This window comes from Syngnathus typhle, linkage group LG1, assembly GCF_033458585.1.
Source record: "Syngnathus typhle isolate RoL2023-S1 ecotype Sweden linkage group LG1, RoL_Styp_1.0, whole genome shotgun sequence".
Lineage (NCBI taxonomy): Eukaryota > Metazoa > Chordata > Actinopteri > Syngnathiformes > Syngnathidae > Syngnathus > Syngnathus typhle.
In genome coordinates this window covers 26374201-26397761 of record NC_083738.1, presented here as the reverse complement: position 1 = coordinate 26397761, position 23561 = coordinate 26374201, and the positions used below count along the sequence as shown (strand labels likewise).

Genomic DNA, 23561 nt, shown 5'->3' with positions numbered 1-23561 from the left:
AGTGGTCGAGTCCAAGCGACGCCGGCGGCGTCGTTAATGGATGCCGGCGAACGGCTTAAAATGAGGACTTATTAAAGTGCCGCTCGCCTTTCTAGTTTGACATTTCAAAGTTTCAAGTCTGGCTTTTAAATTGCCGCTTCTGCAAATGTCACTTGTCGGCTCCCCGGGAACGTCGGAGGATACGAGCGGAATTTATTGTTTGAAATAGCGAGACGTCGCGCGACTCGAGTGGATGCTACAATTTCTCGCTAACGATGCCATCTTGTCTTTTGTGTCCCCCGCAGCTACGTCAGATGGGACACGCCAAGGTCTGGACAGCATGAGGGGAGGAGTTTGTGCCACGCAGGGCATGAAGGTGGTCCTGAAAGTGGGGCAGAGTGAGTCCTATATTCTCTTATCAGCCCCTAAAATGATATTTCTCTTGGTTAGCCTTCCCGCTAGCTCTTAGGTGGCTCCTCTCAGCGAGCTTGTTAAGAGTCGAGAAGCGTCGGATCAGTCGCCTCTAACGAGGACCGCTGACTCCTCTTGCACTTTGGCGCTTTTAACGACTCGCTCGCTGGCTTTCCCGCACAACTCACCCGCCTTACAAACATGGCCATGACCCAGCGGAATTTTTGTCGCCGCTATTTAGTTTGAGAGAAAAAAAAAAAGTTGCACGTTCCGCTGCATAATAGCAACCTGTCCTTCACACGCTTGTATTGTGTCGCCGCTATCAGCCGGCGGATCCGCTGAGTCGGCAGAAACGGCTCTTTTAATACGATCCTTTGTGTCACACGCTAATCTGGTTTATAATAGTTTTGGGTGTTTTCTTGAAATTAGTTTTGATTTTTTTCTTGAATTTTCTTTGATACCTTCAGTTACTTTTAGTTTTATTTAGGGATACAATCTAAATGAACCCCCCAAAAGGTAATTGACTAAGACAAAGGCCTTTTTCATTTTGGTTATAGTAAATCTAAAAAAAGTGAGATGCAGGTTCAATGAGTTTTTAGTTTTGTTAACAAAAATGTTTTTTAAGTTTGTGTTATTTTGTTCCTTTTTATTAACTCGATAGATCTCAATGACAAGTCAATTGCATTTAATTGACCTTTCGGTAATTATTCGCAATGTCTGGATGTCGTAAATAGTTGCACAGAGAAGAACGCCACATCACAAATATGTCTAAAACATGTGGTTGCAATTTTTTTTCGTATTCAGCAGAAGAACATATGCTGGTTTTACCAAAAACACCGGTTTTTGACTAAAGAGCGTTGAAAAATGAGCTTTTTGTCAAATCATTTTCCCCCACCTTCAATTTAGTGTTTCGAATCGTTTTGAGAAACCAATATCCGCCAATATCAAGATCTCCACATAGATGAATATCATTCAATCAAGATGTTATTTCTGTAGTGGTTAGCAAACTGCTAGGCCTTCACCTTGGAAAATCCCCCCCCCCCCCCCCCACTGTCATTCTCTCATCTCATTTGTGTTTCAATTCTTCATCCGAGCCCTCGGTCCACTCTCCACTTATTCTCTCCATCTTATCAGTGGTGCTGCTGAAAGGTCACGGCCGCGTTGTTTGTCGTCTCTCGCCGCTCGCCCGCTCGCTCGCACGCCATCGACTTATTTCACGGCGCATCTCTCTCGCCTGCTCCCTGTCGCACTTACTTGCGACTCACTATTGATCCCAGCAGGCGCCTCTGCCCTCAGCTTGTTGCTATATTGTACTTCATGCTAGCTCCATTCAAGGTTTTAGGCTAGCTCCGTATCTATCATTTTGCTCAAATAAAGTGAGATAGTCCCGATTTCATGATTTGTTCTTTAATCGCCATGACGGCGACGACCCGACGAGGCAGACGGGCGAGATTTAGCGAGCGCAGATTATGAACCGACCTGGCTTTGTTGCAAAAACTCATATCCTCCCCGCCCTGGAATCGTTTCCTTCGATGACATCACGGTGCCGCTCTATGACATCATCAAGAAAGGCCAAAGAAAATATCACTTCCGAAACGAAATGTAATGAAGAAGACAATGTGATGAACACCCGTCCCTCCTTCTGACAGGTCCATACGGGCTGCCTCCCAAGAAGGAGCCAGCTGGACGTTCCACCAACCGGAACTCAGGTAAGCGGCGAACCAAATGGAGATGATCGGCAAGATGGATGGAGGGAATCAGAAAAACAACAATAGGCAGCAGCAGCAGGGAGCGGGGCTTAGCGGGGGACAGATGGAGGATGTGCAGCCGTGACATCTGCGGATCTCTATTTAATTCCATATATTTTCTCTCCATCCGCTCACCCCCCCCCCCCCCCCCACGGTCTCGGCCCCTCGGAGCTAAGTGCCGCGGGCGGCCAGTGGATGGCTAATAGCTACATTGGGTAAAGGACAAAAAAAGACAGATAGCGAGAGTGGGAAGAGGGAGGAAGAACGGAGGGACGGCAAGGAGCCAGGGCCAGACCAGAGGCAACATTTGAGAGAGTTATTACTGTCATTAGATGCTGCAGCCTGGATGGGAGAGAGGGTGGCTGGCGGGGGGGGGGGGTGATGGAGCAGACACGAGCGTGAGGCACGGGAGGCGGAGTGAGACGAGAATAAGTAAAAGGCAAAGAGACAATGGAGATGAGCCATATTTGATGGCCTCGCTCGTCAATGGACGCTTGATTAGGGACACCCCAAGCACTGCTCGCTGAGAACTGTTGTCTTGGATTGAAGCTCATTAGATTGTGCGGAGAACGTCATTTTATCAAATAATTGGAAAGGTTTGGTGCCTCGCTCTTGGAATCGAGATTTGACAGGTGATTGTTTTTTCGTTTTATAGGTTACACTTCGACTAAGGCAAATGAACTCCGAAATGTGACGGCAATCCTAATGTGGAGGGCCAATGATGTCATTTGCCGTCAATGGGATTTTTTTTATGGGAATGGGTAGAAAAAAAGAAATACACACACATTGAAAATGGAATAAGGTTGGAGAAACTTCTATTGTGTGATGAAAGACGAGAATATAATCTTTATTTTGGTCATTTCTGCTTCGTGAGTCTTGAAAGATCAGTCGGAATACTCTCAATTGATTGGCACTTTTCTTTTTTTTTTTTTGATAAAAATAAAAATGGCTGTCACTGGAAGCATGAAAGAATTCACTAGTTCAATTTAACTTACCAAACACGTTGACTTGCAGTCTTTTAAGCATCCACGATGACAAATCCGCAATTTGAAAATGTCATTTTACTACACCGCGATGTCCATTTGAATGGGATTAATTGTCCAGCCTCACTTATGACGACGTTCCCGTCTTGACCTTTCGTATCTGAACCTTTTGAAATCGGCATTAGTTCCCGTCTGTGAGCCACATACAAAGACCTCGCCGGCTTTTTTTTTTTTCTTTCCCCCCCAGTGAGTGATGATAGAGCAAGAAAAGAGAAGAGAGAGAGAAAGGAAAATAGGTGTAGAGGTGACAGAAGAGGTTTTATAATGCAGAGAGCCAGTGAAAGGTGACAGTCATAATGGAGATGGAGAATGAGGGATGTCATTTAATGGAGAGAGGAAGAAAGGCCAGCATTAGCGCTAAGCTCGCCCTCGGTCCAGCACAACGGGGCGCGCGCTGAGCTCCGCCATTACCGTTCCAATAAAGCCAAGACTGAGAGAGAATACGGGAGAAAGAAAAACGCGTGCCAAGAATAACATTCGGCCAATCACAAGGCGGCGACGTGGAGCGGCAACCTAGCCGCTCGCAAGCGCTTAACGTGCGGCAACACGCGCCGTAACGTTCACCTGCCGCTTCCTCAAGTGATTACCGCTTCGGAAGGACCGACGGGCAGCTTGACGGACGCCCCGCTGTGCATGTGTGTGTGTGTGTGGTCAAGGCCCATCGCAGAGTGGTTCTGGTCACATGGCCCGGTGGTAGCGCTAAGTCAACACTGTGTGTTACCTTGATTATACATTGCGGCTTTGCCGCTACCTCAATGTCAGGGTGTTGAAAAGTGCTGCAGTCCGAAGCCCGTATTTTGGTTCGGCTGTTACACGTGCTCTATCTACATCTCCATCTCATCTACATCTACATCTATGTATGTCAATATCTATCGACTGTATATCTACTGTATGAATATCGATATCTACTGTATATCTGTATCTATGTATCTTTATCTATGTATCTATATTTATATATCTATATCTATAGATAACTATACTGTTGCTCTCTCTCTCTGTCTCTCTCTCTCTGTCTTTTTCTCTCTCTTTCTCGCCCTCTGTCTTTCTCTCTCTGTCCCTTTTTCTCCTTTCTTTCTTTCTTTCTTTCTTTCTTTCTTTCTTTCTTTCTTTCTTTCTTTCTTTCTTTCTTTCTTTCTTTCTTTCTTTCTTTCTTTCTTTCTTTCTTTCTTTCTTTCTTTCTTTCTTTCTTTCTTTCTTTCTTTCTTTCTTTCTTTCTTTCTTTCTTTCTTTCTTTCTTTCTTTCTTTCTTTCTTTCTTTCTTTCTTTCTTTTTCTTTCTTTCTTTCTCTCCCTTTCTTTCTTTCTCTCCCTTTCTTTCTTTCTCTCCCTTTCTTTCTTTCTCTCCCTTTCTCTCCCTTTCTCTCCCTTTCTCTCTCTCTCGCTCTCTCTCTCTCTCTCTCTCTCTCTCTCTCTACTGTATATGTGTGTTTTGCTAATGTTAGCACCTAATGTAGCCTTTTCTTTCTTCCAGGGAACTCAACCCATTCGAGAGGACCCAACACCTTCGGGGGCGGCGAAGGCGGCGACGAGAACGGCCCGCTGCAGCCGTCCAACATCGCCCTGATCGCGGGCGCGGCCGGAGGCTCGGCTTTCCTGCTATTGGTCACGGCCGTCATCTGCGCGGTGTGCTACAGGCGGCGACACGCCAAGCACTCGGACACCCACCACCCGCCGCTGTCGCTGTCGTCGCTGACCAGCCCCAAGCGGGGCGGCGGCGCCGGCGGCATGGGCAGCGCGAACAACAACGGATCCGAGCCCAGCGACATCATCATCCCTCTGAGGACGTCGGACTCCGCCTACTGCCCGCACTACGAGAAGGTGAGCGGCGACTACGGACACCCCGTCTACATTGTGCAGGAAATGCCGCCGCAGAGCCCGGCCAACATCTACTACAAAGTATGAGAACTGGACTCTCCGGCCGTGGACTCCCGGAATCGCTCCAAGCCCCGCCCCCAGCAAGCTCCAACATCTCCCCCCCCCCTCCCCTCACCCTCTCACCTGCCACCATCCAACCATGATCAAACCCCACAATCACACTTGTGAGTGTACGTGAGGGTTCGCCGGCCCACCGGAGCACGCTTCGAGCAGATTCCCGGAATGCACCTGGAAGTTGGTGAATGCGGCTTTTGGACTTTCAAAAAAAAAAAAAAATCAAAAGGACTATATTTGAAAGCAAAAAAAAATTTTAAAAAATCAATCGATAAAAGCCCAGACAGTGCTGAAGAACTCCCAGTTGCCACACCTGCCTAGAAGCCAGCAGCCCGCCCCTCAGAGCGCCATCAGCCAATCAGAGACGGGCCCCGCCTCTTCACCGCCAACACCTTTAGGAATTCTCAGTGCAAAAAGAGGAGGGGCCTCTCTGGAGGTCACGTGACTTGACCCGGGGTTCGAGGAGGTGTCTGAGCAGTCGGGCCGCGCTGACGCTCAGACTCTTGTATATTTTAATAAAACGTGTGCGTGCGTGCGTGCGTGCGTGCGCGTGTGAAATGGACGTGACTGTGCTCTTTAGACTTGTCTTAAAAATACCAAAACAGAAAATAGTGAGCGGATATCACAATAAAAATCCAACAAAGTGAGATTTTCTTTTCTATGGCTATCAACACTTATAGATGATATATATAAATATCCAGTAAATAGATGTTTTGTTTTTATTTTCTCTGATTTTGTTGTATTTTACCAGCTAAAACCACACCTCTGTTGCTAGCCTTTTTTCTATTTTTCAAAATTTACCGTAGTACAATCTGCCTTTTATATGCATTTAATCCAACTTTTTTTTTTTTTGCTCCCCCCCCCCCCACTAGGGTGTTTGTATATTTTCATAGCTTCTCGTTTGATGATAGTGTTGAAGTTTAGACCTCGTTCGTGGAAGTGTTGAGGTAGAGCCATCGATGATCGCTTTTGTTTTATTCCAAATGTTTTTTTTTGTTTTTTTTTTAAGTGTGCTAAGGAGGAGGGCAAAAAGAGAGAGAAAAAAAAAAGGAAAGGATTGTGAGGAAATTGCACACTTAAGAAAAAAGGAAAGACGGATGATGAAGGAGTTGAACTCATGCAGCGCACACAACACCAAATCACATCACGAGTGGTGCATTTCAAAAGTACTCCTCTTGTTGTGTTGCATTATTTGTGTACACACACACACACTCGCTAATGACTGCTACACTGATTGCGTTGTAAAACACACATCTCCGCCAATTAGTTCTCAACCAGTGTGTGCGTGCGTGTGCGACAGACACATGACGGCCAATCGAAGTGTCGTTTGTTCACGTGCTTAGCGGTAAAGTCGTTTTGTGTTGCTCAGACATGTTTGTGGCTTATGTGTAAACGGGGTTGACACGCACACACACACACGCGCAGGACACAATGTTGCATTCAGAGGCGCCGTTGAGCGCACACATGCTTAGCAGTAAAATTGTTTTGTGTTGCGCAAACATTTTGTGGCTTTCTTGTAAACTGGTTGACAGTGACACACATTCACACACTCACACAACTACAATACACACTCGGCAGCGTTTTTTTGTGTGATCCTTCCTTAACTGTACTTTGTATCGGTACCTAACATCATCTACACTTTGTATTAAGATGTGCTTTAATTGTCACATTGATTTTTGTCAGCACGGTTCTGGCCTACATTTGACGGTTTGAAATTGAGTTAAAAAGATGAAATGAGGGAGGGGGGGGGGGCTCTTTTGTACAACTACAAAGTTGTGTTTTTTTTTTTTTATGTACGCTGTTCCGTCTTTTGTCGATTCGAACACGCAGAGAGAGTAGCGCACATGCCCGCCGCCGAGGCCGCGTTTTGCAACGTGACTTGTGTTATGTACAAAAAAAAATGGCTGCCACCTCAACGGGGGAGAGGAGGGGGAGTGGGGGGGACGCGGAATAACAAAGCATCCCCCTCGGACTGCCATGTTTTTTCATGTTTTCACGTGGATTTGAGTGTCTCACTGTTTGTGTTTGACCTCTGGGTGAGTGTTACCTGCAGGAGGGGCAGGGGAGGCGGGGCCATCACCTTTGGCTAGTAAAAAACGTACGTGTGTTTGTGCCATGCGGCCCCTCAAATGTGACGTGTTGTATTAGAGACGCCTCCCCGTGAGGTGTGTGCGCGCGTGTTATCTCCACCTCTCGGCCATTGTCTCCTCATCACGGCGACCCCTGCAGTGTACCCTCGCTCCACCCTCCCCCTCCCTCACCCGCCGCTGCCCGCAACGTACCTCTGAAAAGAGGAAAAGATGAGTACATTCCTGCTTTGGAGAAAAAAAACAGTTGAATAAAAAAACAAATGTTTAAGCACCACTTTTGCGTGTGATGTGAGGTTGATTTTTGTGTGAGGGTCTTTTTTGTTTAGTTAGTGTGTGGGCGTGTGTATCAGAGGCCCGCCGGTTCTGCTTTTTAGAAGAGGTTCTCTCCTCTTATCGGCACTATGGACCGCTCACAGCGGGGTTCCTTTCGGTCGCTCGCTTAATAGCATTGCCATCACACACACGTACGCGCACACACTAAACTCTCCCGTGAGTGTTATCAACAACTTATCAAACCCGCTTTCGTTAGTGTTGCCCGGCAACCTATTGACAGACCTGATTTCATTCTCCGGCCCTTTTTCCCCCCCTTTAACCCCAGCTATCCGTTGCCATGGTAACAGTTGTCATCTCTTTCAAAGTATTCTCATTTGCCACCAGGGTGGGCTTCAGGGTGACCACTTTGATCGATGGTGTGTGTGCGTGTGAGAGTTGATTACTGGCTCACTCATACACACACACGGACACACACACACACGGCCATTGACTTCCAGCTACACTAACATCCTTTATTGTCTACTGATGGACACACACTGGTATCAATCCCGCTTTGGAAAAGGATGTGAACATCTGATGCCCGGTTACCATGGCGACCAGGTGTTTGCATCCCGCATGGCGCCTGTTTCAATGACGATAACTTCGGGAACTTTGTTGCACAAAGAGGGTGCCCACTATTTCAGCGTTTGATGACCTCCAAGAAGACAAAGGCTTTCTGTTCTAGAAGTTGGAAAAGACCCCAGAGAAATTGTGTGGTGCAGGACAGCAATTTATTTAAACGCGAAACAACAAAAAACATAATTTTGGTTGCGCATTCTTGTGGCGAAACGTTCTCATCCCAGCATGTTAGTCATTTTTGCGGCATGACTCACTCACACCATAATGTTTTGTGATATTTTTCAACTAAATTCAACTAGGATTTACATCTGCTATCTATAAAATTATGTTAGCATCAGCAAGAAAAGACATTTTAAACATGTTTCAAACAAATAAACAGTCGTATTTCTTGAAAGGACAGGGTGTTCCTGAATCCGATGAACTTGAACGCCCGCTACAAACCACGTGACATTGTCTTCGTTCCTGATTGGCCGAATGAGTTTTGCCACTGACAGCCTGAACGTCTGACAGCTAGCTTAACTACTGAACGTTACATTTAACAAAGATTATTTGTTCACTTTTGCACACAGAATACATTTTATGTCAACATTAGGAGCGGCAACTAAAACCGTCCAAGCGACATTTTGCACTGGCCCTGACGTAATTCGGCCACTCTCCGCTGTAACCGAATCAAACGTGGTAGGTGGGAATTCTTAATTGAGACTTTCCATTGTGCGTGTTCAGCAAAGTGCACATTTGCGGTCTAATGATCCCGAACTCCAAAATTCTTTTACAGCTCGCTCCCAATTAGTTGAACAAAACATTCCGTTTGATTGACATACGAAAAGTTCAACTCGTTTTGTTTTCCCACCCTTAAATCTAATAGTCCGCAACTGCATGGGGACATTTTTCGATCCTTCATTCACTGGAATATCCAGTAAATAGATGTTGTTTTGTTGACGTGCTTGGTTAAACAACTCCTCGACTGTTTGACGTTTTCTTTTTCACAGCCCACTGAGCTCATCACGCTCGCCTGTCTGTCACCTTCGCCTGATTGATGCCACAAATCACGCAAGGTAGGCACTTATTTTATGTTTGAGCTCTCAAAGAATAGTGAGGCCTCTACTGTCAATGACAAGAGGGGTGTTCAAATGACGGGTCCCGGGGCCATTTGTGGCCTACTACCGTGTTTTTCCATGTATAATGCGCCCCCGTGCATAATACGCACCCTAAAAATGGCATGTTGAGGCTGGAAAAAAAGTCTGTACCCATGTATAATACGCACCCAAATTTTGACTCCTACTGAAGTCGGTTAACGTAAATTTGTTTCAGAAAAAAGATCATCTTTGGGAACAACCGGATGTTATTCTGCCGGTCAGTATCACTGGGCATGCGCTAGCAAACTCAATAGCCAAGAAATGTTTCGGATTTGTGTAGGGTACATCGTGACAGAAAACGAGCAGGTCTGATACGAGAGCATTGTGTTCGTATGGAGCGTGTTTGAAGTGAACAGCAGAGAAGAAAGCGCATCTGTAATGGCGGCCTCCGTATAATATCAGGATTAAAAAAATAAATAAAATAAAAATTGTACCCATGTATAATGCGCACCCCAGATTTTAGGACAATAAATTAGTTAAATTTTGCGCATTATACATGGAAAAAAAACTGTATTTATAATCTAATTGAGTTACTTTTATAGTCAAGCAACCTTTTCAAGATAACTGCGGCAACACCGCTACTAACTTAGCGCCACGTTGTCGTAATTAGACGTGGAAGAAAAACAAAAGAGCGCCAATAAACTTGAGTGTAGCACAAAATCAATGCTAATAGCCTTCCCGGAATGGCTCGCCGCCGCTAATCCAATGCTGCAATATTGCCCTCAAAGAGGAACGAATGCTAATCTAATGGCTGTTAAACCATAATGAGTCCTCGCCGGGTTCTTTGCGTCGGGCCTTCTAAGGAGGTCCTGTTTCGACTGCTGCGGTCGCCTTATCATTACATGCTCATCATTACCGCCGCTAATCTGTTCTGCCGCCTGCACACGCGCGCATGAATATTAATGTCGCTGCGTTGTGATAGCGACGTATACACACCTGCGTGCTTTGCGCGCTTCATCGAGCGCGCCGCGGCCCGCTTCCCTAAACGCTCCTCGGAGGAAGGCAAACGGCGCCAAACCAAGCAGATTTAAGTCAAATCAATGGAGAGATTATCCGGCCAAATTGGAAAAGCTTCAGCTGCTGACACAAAACGTCAGGAGTCTTGGCCCGCAAACGATACGGTTGCCATGGCGATGCCGAAAGGTCAAGGATGAGTGCGGAGTAGGAAATGACAATATTGAAAGCTGCAGACCAAGTTTACTAAATACGCTGGAATTGCTTGAGAGTTTCAGGAATGAATTACCGTATTTTCCGGCCTATAAGGCGCACCGGACTATAAGGCGCACCTTCAATGAATGGCCCATTTTAAAACTTTATCCTTATATAAGGCGCACCAGACTATAAGGCGCACCATTAATGCATCATGTCAGATTTTTAATCCAAATCAAATCATTCTCCATTTTATCTTTCTTATTTCAACTTCAGACGGAAACAAATTACTTTATAATCATAAAATAATGATCCATAGTCTTTTTGAGTCATGATTCATAGTCTTCAGCGGGCCACTTATGATTGATTTCATGACACAATGCTTTGGGCCAGTTTAAATTTAGGAATTTGGTCCATATATAAGGCGCACCGGGCTATAAGGCGCACTGTTGGTTTTTGAGAAAATTTTAGGTTTTTAGGTGCGCCTTATAGGGCGGAAAATACGGTAGTTTTGAAGATGGCCGCCGTTTACTGTGTAACTAGATGGAGCTCTGATTTAGTTTGACTTTCAGGAACAATGGCGGATTACGTTCAAAGCTCCTGAGCATGGACTTTGTTTTTCAGGGAAATCTTCTGCTTCTCACCATCGGCAACAAGTGGAGATAAAGAGTATGACATGTTGCAACGTTCGCCACGGATGACAAGGTAGGTTGCATTGATTGTATGTTTATGGGCACAAACTTTATTTAAAACTGACAAAGACAATGTTTGTCTCAAATTTCACTTTAAATGTCTTTATCGTGTTTCAAATAAATGTTTTTTAAAGTCATCACCTCATGACAAAGTAAATAATGAAGCAAACAAATGTGATTTAGCTCATTAAATGCCAACAATAACCCGAATCAAAACATTCAGTGCCAAGGGCGAGTTGAGACGTCTTTTTTCAATGAGACTGTTCTTTTGATTTAGTCGGAAAATATCAAACAAGGCGTGTATTAATGTGTGTAAAGCATTGAGTATGAAGGTTTTGTGTGCCACAAATAGGGAAAAAAAAAGTACAACGATGATTTTCAAAATATGACGCTGACGTCGTCACACAAACAGCCACAGCAAAGTTAGAAACGGCGACTTTCTGAGAACGAATATGGATATGACCTCATTAGTCTTTCCGTTTGCCGTTCTGATCGCACATGACGACGAGGCTTTGTGGATGAGCCGTGCTGTTTTCCTTCTTCTTCTCATTTGTGCATTCTCGCCTTTGCGCATAATACATAGCGGGGCGCCCAAAAAAAAAAAATATGCAGAGTGCATCATCACACACCCTCGCTAATTCCTGGCATGCCTTTATGGCTTCGCTAGCACGAGGGAGAGAAAAAGAAAACAATATGGGCGCCTTTCATAGAAAGGCGCATTTGTTGGCGGTTGCACAAACCGAAGGTATTGCGCAACCGGGACGAGAGCTTGCATGGCGAGTTATTTCTCATGGGGATTTCAAAGTTGGGTTCCCACCTGTGCGCATTTGCATCATCAGACTGTGTCGTGAGAGCCTTTCCTTGAGAAGTTCAAAGCGCATCCCAGCTCAAAAGGCATCTGATGGAATTCTCATTCCCGGCCGGGAGTGCGAGCGTGATCCGCGGCAGCGGCGCCACGCCCTTTTTGAATGGCGGCTTCTTCACTCCATCAGGAAGGATTTCACAGCGCAGAGGCCGCGGCAGCCTACGATTAGCCCAGCCGGGTCACGCCGGCGAGTACATTTGAATAATTTTTCAACTCGCTCACCCCTTCAGCTTGAAAAGTCCCTTAATCTTTTGCACTTTTTCGATCTTTTACGAATAAATGATCACCTGCCAGTGTCGGATCGTGTAAGAACATGGAGAGTAGGGATGAGGGGGCATGATTTTTTTTTTTTAATGTGAAAAAGTTGAAATATTTTATTTATCCCTCTCCCATAATGATTTTGTTTTTTTTTTCGCAAAATATGTATGACTGTTATTTTTGTTTATTGCTTGTATTTATTGAAAAAAAAGAAAGACATTGGAAAAAAAAAATCACATACTAGATCGCAAATGTAATATTCAAGAGGGGAAAAATTATGTGTATTTTCCCACCATGGGGAGTAAACAGCTTTTTCAAATTGCTCTCCGTTTGCAATGTTTGCGAGGCGACCGCATGACGGAGCTTGGCCCACAAAGCTGTCCGTGCGCCCCTGCGATATGCTCCGGAAAAAAAACAAACCGAAACGTCGTTTTATTAATACGCAGAACAAATAATACACGCCCGATTTTAAAGTATGCGCGGAGCCGACTTTAAAATTGCGCTGAAACAACAAATAAATAAAAAAAACATCATCACCCAAGTGACATTTATGTGAAATCTTTCTCCCCGACCGCTCGTGTTAACATTGTTTATCATCAGACATGCGAAACAGAGTGTGAGAGAAAATAAAACACGACCTCCCCCTCCCCTCCCCCAAAGTCTGCGCCCCCTAAAAGTGACGCCTCGGCAGAAAGAGACGAAAGTGAATGAGTCCCCTTTCGTCTACCCCCCCCCCCTTTTTTCTCTCCCTTTATTGAGGCAGCTGCACCCTTTGACCTCGACGTTTGTGGAATGTGTGTGTGTGTGTGAGGAGTGTTGGGGGGGCGGCTGAGTTGGTGAATTTGGGAGATGGCGGCCGCGGAGAGAGAAAGGAGCGGCGAAGGAGGGAGAGAGAGAGGGAGGGCGAGTACAAAAGCTGTCAGGGCGCAACAATGAGCAAGGAGAATGCTGCGTGTCCAGAGATGCACTGAGCCGTGTTAGTGTGCGAACTGGGCAGGGTGAGGGCACACGTTTAAAAAAAAAAAAAAAAGAAATTTAAAAGGAGAGCGAAGAGGATGGAAAAGGAGGTGAAAGAAGCTCGGAGGAGGCTGTTTGTTTTGTCGAGCAAGACTACGAAATAGCGAACTTCCGTTGCCAAAGGAAACCAAACACAAAACCCAGTATTAGTGTGTCTGTCTGTGTGTGTGTGTGTGTGTGTATACGTACGTGCGTGTGTGTGTGGTCAGCACCAAAAGGGGCCTTGTGTCCTTAAACACTGTACCAGTGACATCACTCAGGCTTTACATTCACACAGTTCTCATTAAGTTGATGAGTGCGTGTCTGTCTATGTGTGTTTTCAAGTTTGTATCAGTGTGTCTTTTGTTGGACTGTGAGGTCTTGTGTGTGTGTGTGTGTGTGCGGGTCACAATATACTTACATCAGGACCCAGTGTACTGACAACAACATTTGTTGCGCTCTGTTTCAAAAAAGCCGGTCTGAGAGGTTCGTATATGCAAACGCACGTATACAAAACACGGAAACGCACACAAACGCGACACAGACGCACAATCGTATTGATTCAAGGGTGCGAGTTATTGAAGGTGTTTGGTAACGGCGGCTTTTGCCGCGAGGTGCCTCAAAAGACGCAATGACTAAGATTATGGGGAGTCACGGCCACCTGAATGTGCGCACACACGAACACACACAAGCGCAACGTGCACACGCACAACGAACTGTACACTGCTTGCACATAGTTAATGCATGAACATGAGCGCATCCAAACAAGTGCACTTATGCACACACACACACACACGTGCACACACTCACCTACACTTTAGGTATCATCAACATTGCACACAACAGCTGCCAGGCTCCTTTCTGGAGAAAAAAAACGACATGAGCTCTTCCTCTACAATTTTCTCCCTCTGTCCCCCCCCCTACAATGCCCCCCCCACACACACACCGCTGCACCCCCCCTCCCCCATGAGTGTGTGCGGCACATTGCGTTACATCGAAGCCGAGGAGGGATGAGACGGTGATGGGTTATTTCCTGTCTTGCTGCACATGTGAAGGTCCCTCCGCTCGCCTTCATCATTTCGTCTGTCAGATGCACTGATAGCGCTGTGCCACACACAGACACACACACACACACACACACACACACACACCCCATTTCCCCTGCTTTCGCTATTCCTCTCCCTTGGTCAATTAGAAGGTGCTAGGGGTTTTTAAGTTTTTCCTTGCCCTTTTGGGAGCTTAAGATCAGGGGATGCTTTGAGAATAATTGTCAATTTCTGTCTATGTGAAGCCCTTTGAGACTGCTTGTGATTTAGGGCTATACAAATAAACTTGACTTGACTTGACTTGACTAGAAGACATGCAGGAGTTTGTTTACAAGCGTCGCCATCGGGGAACGCTAATACTCCCGCCCCCCCTGGAGACACGTGTGATGTCATAGTGAGCCGTTTTCTCAACGTTAAAGATGGCGGCGCTGGAGGTGCACCGGCAATTTGAACCTGTACGGGTGTGTGTGTTTGTGTGTGTGAGCGGGAGAATTTCAAGGCTTTTTCTTTTAGGCATTTGCTTTATTTTGTCCTCTCTGCGGGCACGGTAGAGGGAATTTCATTATGCAAATTTGCAGTCGCTGCTGATGAGCATGGCCCCGGGCTTGCGTCTTACACACACACACACACACACGAACACACACACATACACTCCTTGTTGAGCTTACAGACATCAAAACACGCGTGACTGTCTGTGTGGGGCAGTCACGCATGTTTGTCTGCATCTGTGTGTATGTGTCTGTGTGTGTGTGTGTGTGTGTGTCTGGCTGGAATAACCTGCTTAATTTACAAACTTTTCTGTATTCTGTATCTTTATATTCTGGTAGGTGGGCTTCTCTATACACACACACTCACACACACTTGCACACACTCACTCACACTCACACACACTCACACACACACACAAACAGATGCGCAATTCTGTGACTGATATTGATGCAGTGACGTCAGGAGAACATGCAATACACATGCTCACCAAAGGTCAAATTACACACACATACACACTCGCCCTCTGATTGATACACAAAAGCCGAGCCCTACCCCATGTGGATGTGACCCCGTGACCCCGCTGTCATACACAGGGCCCATCTGCCACAGAGAAACTCAGAGGGAGGGTGCTTGGGTTCGGTGGGGGGGTACGTGAAGAGGTCGGGGTTGAATGGGGGGCCGGTACACCAAAGTTAGAATAGAAGAAGAGAAGAATGCGTCTTCATGGTACATTTTGAGTCGGGACCTGGCACAGATGTGGTTTTGGGTGGGGGGGGGTGTGTGGGGGTTGGACAGTGAAGAACATGTTTGCCTTTCAGCCCCGGGCTTGTCTTTCCACTGCCTCCTTTTCAACTCGCCGTCCTCTCCGGCCCGGCTACGGTAAATAAAGCCAATAGTCATGGAAGCGAGCTGACTACTGTCCTGAATGTGGAACAGATGAGGGACAGAAGGGGAACAAAGACATCAGGGCCGCCACCGCGGGTGGCGTTGAATGGGGAGGGGGGGGGGCACTCGCTTCTAACGTAGGACTGTAAAAAGTGTGCAGCTGGTGAGTCGGTTTGGGGGGCTTTGAATTTTGAGGTGTGCTTGGAAATGGAAGGAGAAAAGCAGAACGTGTCATGCGAGCAAGACAAAGTTGAAACGACGGCGCTTAGGAAGCTTGATTTGAAAGCTTGAAAATTCTTCTTTACACAAGCATCAGTCCGGTTTCAAACACCGCCATCTGGAGGTGATTGGTGATATTACAACTTAAAGTACGACTCCTGCATATTCACATTTTTTCCTTTTTTGTTTTGGATACATTTTTTTTCATATTTTGGATTAGTCCTCTTTTCTTCCCCCATTTTTTTGGGTGATAAAAACTTTCATGGCGGCACTTCCTCTTTGACCTCAGCTGTCTGCGAAACAGCCTGTAAAATTTGCGCCGTAAACTTTTTAAACTCTCACTCCGTTCCATCGTTTTACATGTCCGGCCGCATTAACGGCATCCGGCGAAAATGACGCTTAACTCCATAAATCACCCTCATGCAAATGTCACGTATGTGTAGACACAAAGGAAGCGACTATCATCTACGGGGAAGACGCCGTTCACATTTACATATTCGCCAGTCTTGACTGCATCTGATTATACCGGCGCCACATCGAAATAACCGAAATACCCGAGGTAGTTTTGAAAAGGAACAAATGAACGAGAGGAAATGAAGTCCAAACTTTAATACAATTAAGATGTTCCCCAGATTATTTCTCCATTGGAGTCCAAAAAAATATCCCGGAGCGCAAAAGCCGTTATTTTTTCGAGACGGGCTAACTACAAATTGTCCGTAAAGTGTTTTTATTAGCGCCGTTGCCGTTTCCGTCACGAAATAAGATAACTGTGTTAGAATTTGCGAGCACAATAATAAATATGGACTTTTTTTATTTTTGCGATCCGGCGCTAACGTCGGATGTCATTAGATTGCGCAGGTGCTTCAGACAAAGCGGCGACGCGGCGCTCACGCTTTTATTGCGTCTTAAAAGGCTTCGACTGACGCGTAAGTAACATGCAAAGCAGCTTTGTCTGACAGATGAGTTGTATTCCCATTAGCATATTTCCGCGCCGGTTCTTAAGTAGCCTCCGCAGAGAGGACTGATGGAAGTTGATGTGCTCCACAAAGGCCTTAAATTAAAATAGCGCCTCCAAACGCAGGCGCGGCGCGTCGCGGCCTCCGCTTTCCGGCTCGCGAGCGGCCGCTTATTTTCCATCAGAAAAGCATTTCTGTTCATTTGCCAGAATTGGAAGTTGATTAGCCGTGACAATTAGACAGCAAGTTTGTCGCTAGCGTAGTCACCTCACTCCGAGAACTTTGCGCCGCAGCCGGAATCCTCCTACGACACGTCTCATTAGAGCAGCGCTAATTGCTAATGGCCCGTTGCCGTGCGCGAGCGCATGCGGCTTTCCAGACTTTACATTTGATATACGTACTGGGGGGGGGGGGGGCGTTCCGTTCTCGTTTGGGGCCCGCTTGGCGCTAATCCCGCTTTGAATGTACTGTATGTCTCTTCGTGTCGCCATTGTGTAGAAAAGAGCGGAAAGGAAGTGTGTAGTACAAGGTTCACGCTTTCACTGACAGGAGTTGAATAGAAGCCGGACGAGGGCTGGCAAAATTCTCCAGATCCTGGTCACCATCACACTTGGGAGACCATGTGGGGGCAGAGGGCATGGCCGCTTCAGAGCGCCTTGTTGTGGGCCGCAAGTGCACGGATGTTATTTGAATTTAACTGAAGGGGAAGTCTCGGTTTTCATGGTGACCATGTGCCGTAAAGCAGCACGATATGGACATGATTTAATAACTACAAATCATATTGTGATGTCGTGTTTGTCGTATATTTTATGTAGAGCATAATTAAAAAATTTTTTTGGTGTTGTTTACTGTTGGTGGATAATTTGTTGGCTGTCTGTGTGTGCTAGCGAACGGCCCTCAAACGGGTCAAGGGCCCACTGTTGAAGACCCGCTTGCTCCATCATTGCAAGTGAACCATTTTTCCATTATCTTTTTTTTCTTTCTCATTTTAATATGGGTCAAAGCTTTAGAAAACAGTTCTGGGTGGAGACAAGTGACGGCTAAAATGGATTGAAAGTCAGGTAGCACACACACACACGCTTACAGTACGGGAAATAGCGCGACCCCGCCGAATCCCGAGGTTGAAACGCAACCACCCCCGCCTTCCAAAATACGAGCGTTTCTCTCGAAGAGTTGTCCTCGTGTTCTTTCCGAGCACGTTCTCGATACCGTATATGAAATATCGAGTGCCGTTCAAAAGACAGTGGACCGCGTTGACACGCTCACACACATACAAAACACCGAGTCTAGCGATTTAATTAAGCGCTACGTGAATAATTCAGTTTGCGCCTCCGGGCGGGAGATAATTATAACGATTGGGATAATAATGTTTTTTTTTTTTATTGTATTAAGACGTCAATATCTCTGGCAGTGCAGATACTCGGCGAAGTTTTCATACGATGTCAACGGCGGTGCGTGACCTTGGCCGTGGCGCGGGCACGCCGGCTCCCGGTGGAGCTATCAAAGCTTTCAGCGCACACTTGAGCTGATCAATAATATATAATGTGATTACAGCTGTCCTCTACTGTGTGGCTTCCATCAAGTTCTGATTAGACCGTGATTGCCTATTCTTCAGCGGACGTATGGAATCAGCAGTCTATTGGCTGGGGTTGTGTAACCTTTGATGAATGCGTGGGAGACGTAATTGGGCCGCATTGTTGGCCAGGCGGCCAGCGCAATTTTTCCTCTTTTATTATTGTAATTTGAATCATTTCTGGAGAGGATTTGAAATCTGGATTCTTCATGGGACAATTTGGTGGGGATGACGCGGGAAGCCGCAGAAGGTGTTTCAGGACTTTAAAAGTCAACTTGCAAAACGTAGTTATGAAGATAATTGCAAAGTTTCTCTCTAGGCTTGAACGCGACGTTCCTTTTTTTTTTCGACGTGTTTTTGAAGCTAGATGTCGACAGCGCAGTTGTTTTTTGCCGAAGCACTCGAAACATTACAGTATTTCCCGCGTACCTTCCTCCATTGTTGTTGATGTGGATTGCTAATGACATCATCGACGTGCTGAAAACATCACACGACACCCAAGTGACCTCACTCCCTCAGATGGAAATGCAAACCTGTTCCATAACGCCATTTGTTGCATGCCTTTAGTGAGTGTCGTGGATTTTTGTCGTTTATTCTCGTCTGAATCCCACGAGCTACTCGACGGCCACTTCATTAGGGACACCTCCACCACAATCTAATGCAGTCACTGGAGCATTGAGGAGGCCCTGTCGAGTGTGTATTTCAAGCATCGATCACGTTCTGTCCAGACACCCGTCCTCTTGGGGAGCCCAGGCCCACAGAGGGCCTCTCCTTCTGGGTTTTCAGGGGAGAGGGGGGGGGGGGTTCCATCTGCGAGGCTGGACATCGAGTCGGTGAGAGCTAATGGATGGCGCACACGCATTCGGACAACAGATTGGCCCACTGTGCTTGTGTGCGTGTTGGAAAGTTGAAGAACTTCCAACTGCCTCTTGTGTCCCCTTAGCGTCAACCTCGTTTGATTAGTAGCCTGAAGGGGCCCTGTCGATCAATAAATGACTTTGGTGGCCCCCTTCTACAACCTCCCCTTCCCACCAACCTCCGACTCCCAACACACACAAAGACACACACTGTCTGCCGCACTCACACTAATGCGACAAACTGCGGCGCAGCTCATTTAGGCCAGGACGTCAATCATAGAAAGCAGGGACAAGTCCAGTCTGGCTATGTAGGACGTCTGCCGGTTTCGGGGGGGGGGGGGAGCTAAATGGGATATTTTGAGTCCATCTGGTACACAAGATGATGAACTATAACTTCCTGTTCTTTATGATCCATTCAGTTCATGGAGCGTAAACATGAGCAGGTGGACGCATGTCCATCATCTAGCGCTCAATAGATGATCCATTTAGCCTTTTACATTGAAAACCTTAATTGGCTTAAAGCTCACGCACACACGCACGATGATGTCACCGCCCATTGTGAGCGCGACCTCCCACTGCCCGAATATTAGGTTAACCGCTGCGCTCAAGGGCACTTTGACGCCCCGCGCCGACAGAGCCGCCGGCGTTTTATCATCCAGAAATGTTCCGGCGCGTTCCGCTAATTAGAGCCGTCGTCGCGCGGCCACCCGCCGCCATCGAGGATGTAAGTGCAGGAGGGTGCAGCCACTGGCTATCCAGGGTAGTGTCGTTGAAAAAATATACTTTAAGGATTTATAAAATGTCGTGACAAAAACATTTTCACGGATGTTCTCAATCTGCCGCAGTATAGCGCCAACTACTGCCGAGGAGGACTTGGATGTCAGATTATTATTCATTTTTTTTTTCTGGTATCGGTAGCTTCCACTAGTACTCGATGTCATAAATTAAGGCCATCATTGGCCCAGAGCTCGCCCAAACAAAATGGAAGCGTGGAGCACGTCCACCTACGCACTCCAGGAAGGCTTCCTGGTGACCTCACGCACAGCGCTGTCACTCAGCCCGAGGCCCCGCCCCTCCGCACTGCCATCCCACGCAGTCGTCGGTCGCCGCCACGTGCCAGTTAACCCCCCTTAACGAGGTGCAGCGGCGGGTCACGTCGCCGGGCTTTATGTCCGCCCACGCCGACTCGGGTTGGTGTAATTGACTTACTGATGGACTGTCTGGGTAGACGTGGTGCTTGGCGAGCGAGCGTGGGCGTGGGAAGGATTGCAGCTAGGAGAAGGTACGGCTTGGCTTTCAGACGCTTGTAATCGTTGCTAATTGGGGACTTCCACGGCTCCACTGTTCCAATGTTTATGTCCAATCAGATTCCTACCTTCGTGTGTTGCCGTGTCAGTCTTATAATCTTCCCAGAGGCTTTAAAATCAGTCACGCCGGGCGATGCAACTCGAATTGGCATTTTTCCACTCTCTGATCGGAGCTAGCAAAGGACCGATTTTTCCGATTTTGATTCATATCAGGGAATTAATTTTCCCACACCTTTCCACACAAGCCACGCCCCCTTTCCACCTGCGCTGTGCTTATTCATCCATCCAGTCGGAACTGATGTGTAACCGACGCCGATGATGGACACTTATGTCCTCACTTATCTTTTCCTTTCCTCCTCAGTGAGTGTCTGGGAATGTCGGGGAAGGCGTGTCCCCCTCCCCCCCCCCCTTCGCTTTTCAGTGCTGATCATCTTGTGTGAGCAGCAGCCCGACTGCACCGCTGTTAATTTCCCTACTCCCAGCATTAATTAGGAGTTCATAAATTAAGGAAAGGGGCGGAAGGAGAGGTGTTGTCATCAGGAAAAAAAAATTTAATTTCTCACTCCGACACACACTGGAGGGGAAGGGGGGGGGGTCTGCACAATGCGGATTTATTTCCCTTGGAGAGCTGATGTTGATGTTTTGAACATTCAGCATTTAGATTCTTTCCATAAAACGCCACATTCCGAGGGTTGCTAATTGGTACGCATGCACTCCAGAATTCTTTAACTGCCATTTGCGGTGGGGGGGGGGAAATTTACGTTTGGTCTGCAGCGGGCGCGACAACGCCGTGCCTTTACTGCGCCGACGTGACGAGTGTTTTGTTAGCCTCTGGAGCTTTAGCGCTAGCCACGCGATTTATGGAGGTGCAGTTGCGCAATGACCTCGACGGGTTAGGTCGAGTCTCACTCGGCGCTACTCGCAAACGATTCTCACGTTTCGTTTCTCAACTTTACAGCAGTTCAACTGCTGCCTGTTCTTCTGGAACACACCCGTGGGCTCCCGGGAGTCTTACTCGCCATTTCCCGACTTCAGGGAGCTCCAACGCAATTAACGGACCTTGAGGTGGTCCTCTTGGGTCGGCGGGATAAGATGTGACCGATATTAGTGCTGAACGTTGTTTACAGTGATAGATTGCGTGCGCAGTTCCGAGGCAATAAGCTATGATAGCGGCAAGAGGACACTTAGCGGAGAAATGATGTGCTAACTACGCTAGTTTGTTTGTTTTTTAATATGCGGACATTAATTTCCCTCGCCGCTCTTTAGACTTTCCAATAAAAGCGTGATTGGCCCAGTGGACTCGCTTGGCCGGTCGCTTGGGCTCGAGGGCCTTTTGGGTCGGCGCGCTGGCTAGCAGGCCGGCTTTGGCAGCGCTAGGCCGTCTGCTGCTTTCCGATGGCTTCTCCCTCGGGATTACATGCAGCGTGGAAAGTGGAGACGCGAGGTCTGCCGAGGTCCCCGTTCAGTTATTGATTCGGTTTTGTGTGTGTGGGGAGGGGGGTCATTCTCTGGCGTGGGTTTAAGAGTAACATCTGGCACAGAGTAAAGTCACCACCCAGTTTTTTGTTTTGAAAATTCAGCTCGAGTTCATTTTTAGTTTGGAAATTTTAGTTGACTTTTGCCTTCAGATTTAGTTTTACCGTTTTTTTCCGTGTATAATGCGCGAAATTTAACTAATTTATTGTCCTAAAATCTGGGGTGCGCATTATACATGGGTACAATTTTTTTTTTTTTTTTCCGGATATCATACGGAGGCCGCCATTACAGATGCGCTTTCTTTCTTCTCTGCTGTTCACTTCAAACACAATGCTCTCATATCAGACGCTTGCTCGATCACCTGCTCGTTTGCTGTCACAATGTAACCTACACAAATTTGTTGCGGCTCCGAGTCACGACGAGGGGCAAGTTTTGGTTTCCAAGGGTGTTTTTATTCCTCTTCAACGTCTCTCCCATACAGAGCCGCCTTTTTCACGCCCGCACGCCTTTTTCACATGTCCGCACTGAGCGCGGTGGTGCCTTTACGGGCAGTCGGAGAAATCAACGGCAACAAAAAAAAAAATTACATCCAGCCTAATTAATACCATACCAAAGACTATAAAAATGGGACCCATTGCCTCCCTGCGTGTGTGACGATCATTGGGACTTAAAAAAAAAAAAGAAATAAAAAAAAAAAATCATAAAAATTGGGTGCGTATTATACATGGGTACAGGCTTTTTTCCAGCATCAACATGCCATTTTTAGGGTGCGTATTATACATGGGGGGGCATTATACACGGAAAAAAACGGTAGTTTTTTAAGTAAACTACAATTCCCAACCAACTATTTGACCATCTTTATTCTGTATGTATGCGCAGCAATACCAAATTAAAGTCAAATCAACCCTGAAAGCTGATGATATTAATTGACAATTTTTTTTTCACTGTGATTATTGTAAGATGTAGTGTTAGTTACTTTCCATTCTTTTAAAAAACCAAAATTCCCTCAATTATTTTTTTTTTTACCCAATTTCAGTTTATCCCTTTGGATTTCATAAACTCGAGTTAAATTTTAGCCACCAAAGGCTTCCACGAGCAATCTTTCCAATCTCTGCCTCCATTTTGATCGTGTCCTTGACCGAGATGTTCCCTGTGAAAAGTGCTTTTAATTATGAAGGGCGCCGCCCTGCAGGCTGGCAGAGCTCCAAGTGGACAACCACTCACTGCCCCCCTTGCACACAAACACACAGACACACACTAGCCAATAAATCGTGATCACGTGTTAACACACACTCACTGGTTAATGCCTCGATTCACGCACAAGCCGTATTTACGTGCGTCAACACAACTCGGCCGATGATGCGCGCTCACTGCAGCAGAGCCACGCTGTCGTCTGACACGCATGACACGCACATCCACAAAGACGCACACTCTTGGGCAGGCACACAAAGGGGTCCCGAGCGCACACACGGGCCCATTTGCGGTATTTCTTCCATTCAGCGTATCCCGTCCAGCTGTCAACGGGCTGTCAGTGTGTTGTGTTGCCAGACGAGTGGCCCCGCCCCCT

The 23561-nt window shown here is 46.8% G+C and overlaps 3 protein-coding genes across 9 annotated transcripts in view; 2 read left to right on the top strand and 1 right to left on the bottom strand.

Annotated features, from left to right (window-relative positions):
* efnb3b (ephrin-B3b) overlaps nucleotides 1-7473 on the top strand; it is a 47375-nt gene extending 39902 nt beyond the window's left edge. Inside the window, exons 4-6 of one of the 2 annotated variants that reach the window (XM_061287023.1) lie at nucleotides 285-377; nucleotides 2040-2099; nucleotides 4652-7473. In XM_061287023.1, coding sequence (XP_061143007.1) covers nucleotides 285-377; nucleotides 2040-2099; nucleotides 4652-5082 — 584 coding nt within the window. In that variant the 3' untranslated portion in view covers nucleotides 5083-7473. The remainder of the gene's footprint in view (nucleotides 1-284; nucleotides 378-2039; nucleotides 2100-4651) is intronic. The other variant, XM_061287031.1, reaches the window with a different exon arrangement.
* The window catches only part of arl2 (ADP-ribosylation factor-like 2), a 150664-nt gene that overhangs the window by 6291 nt on the left and 120812 nt on the right, over nucleotides 1-23561 (bottom strand). The gene's annotated exons all lie outside the window — the stretch shown is intronic.
* Nucleotides 8534-23561, top strand: part of LOC133159615 (tudor domain-containing protein 5-like) — a 121025-nt gene continuing 105997 nt past the window's right edge. For 5 of the 6 annotated variants that reach the window (XM_061286787.1, XM_061286806.1, XM_061286815.1 and 2 more), the window contains exons 1-3: nucleotides 8538-8768; nucleotides 9080-9145; nucleotides 11000-11080. The gene's annotated coding sequence lies outside the window, so the exon portion shown is untranslated. Of the gene's footprint in view, nucleotides 8769-9079; nucleotides 9146-10999; nucleotides 11081-23561 lie in introns of all 6 variants that reach the window. The other variant, XM_061286844.1, reaches the window with a different exon arrangement.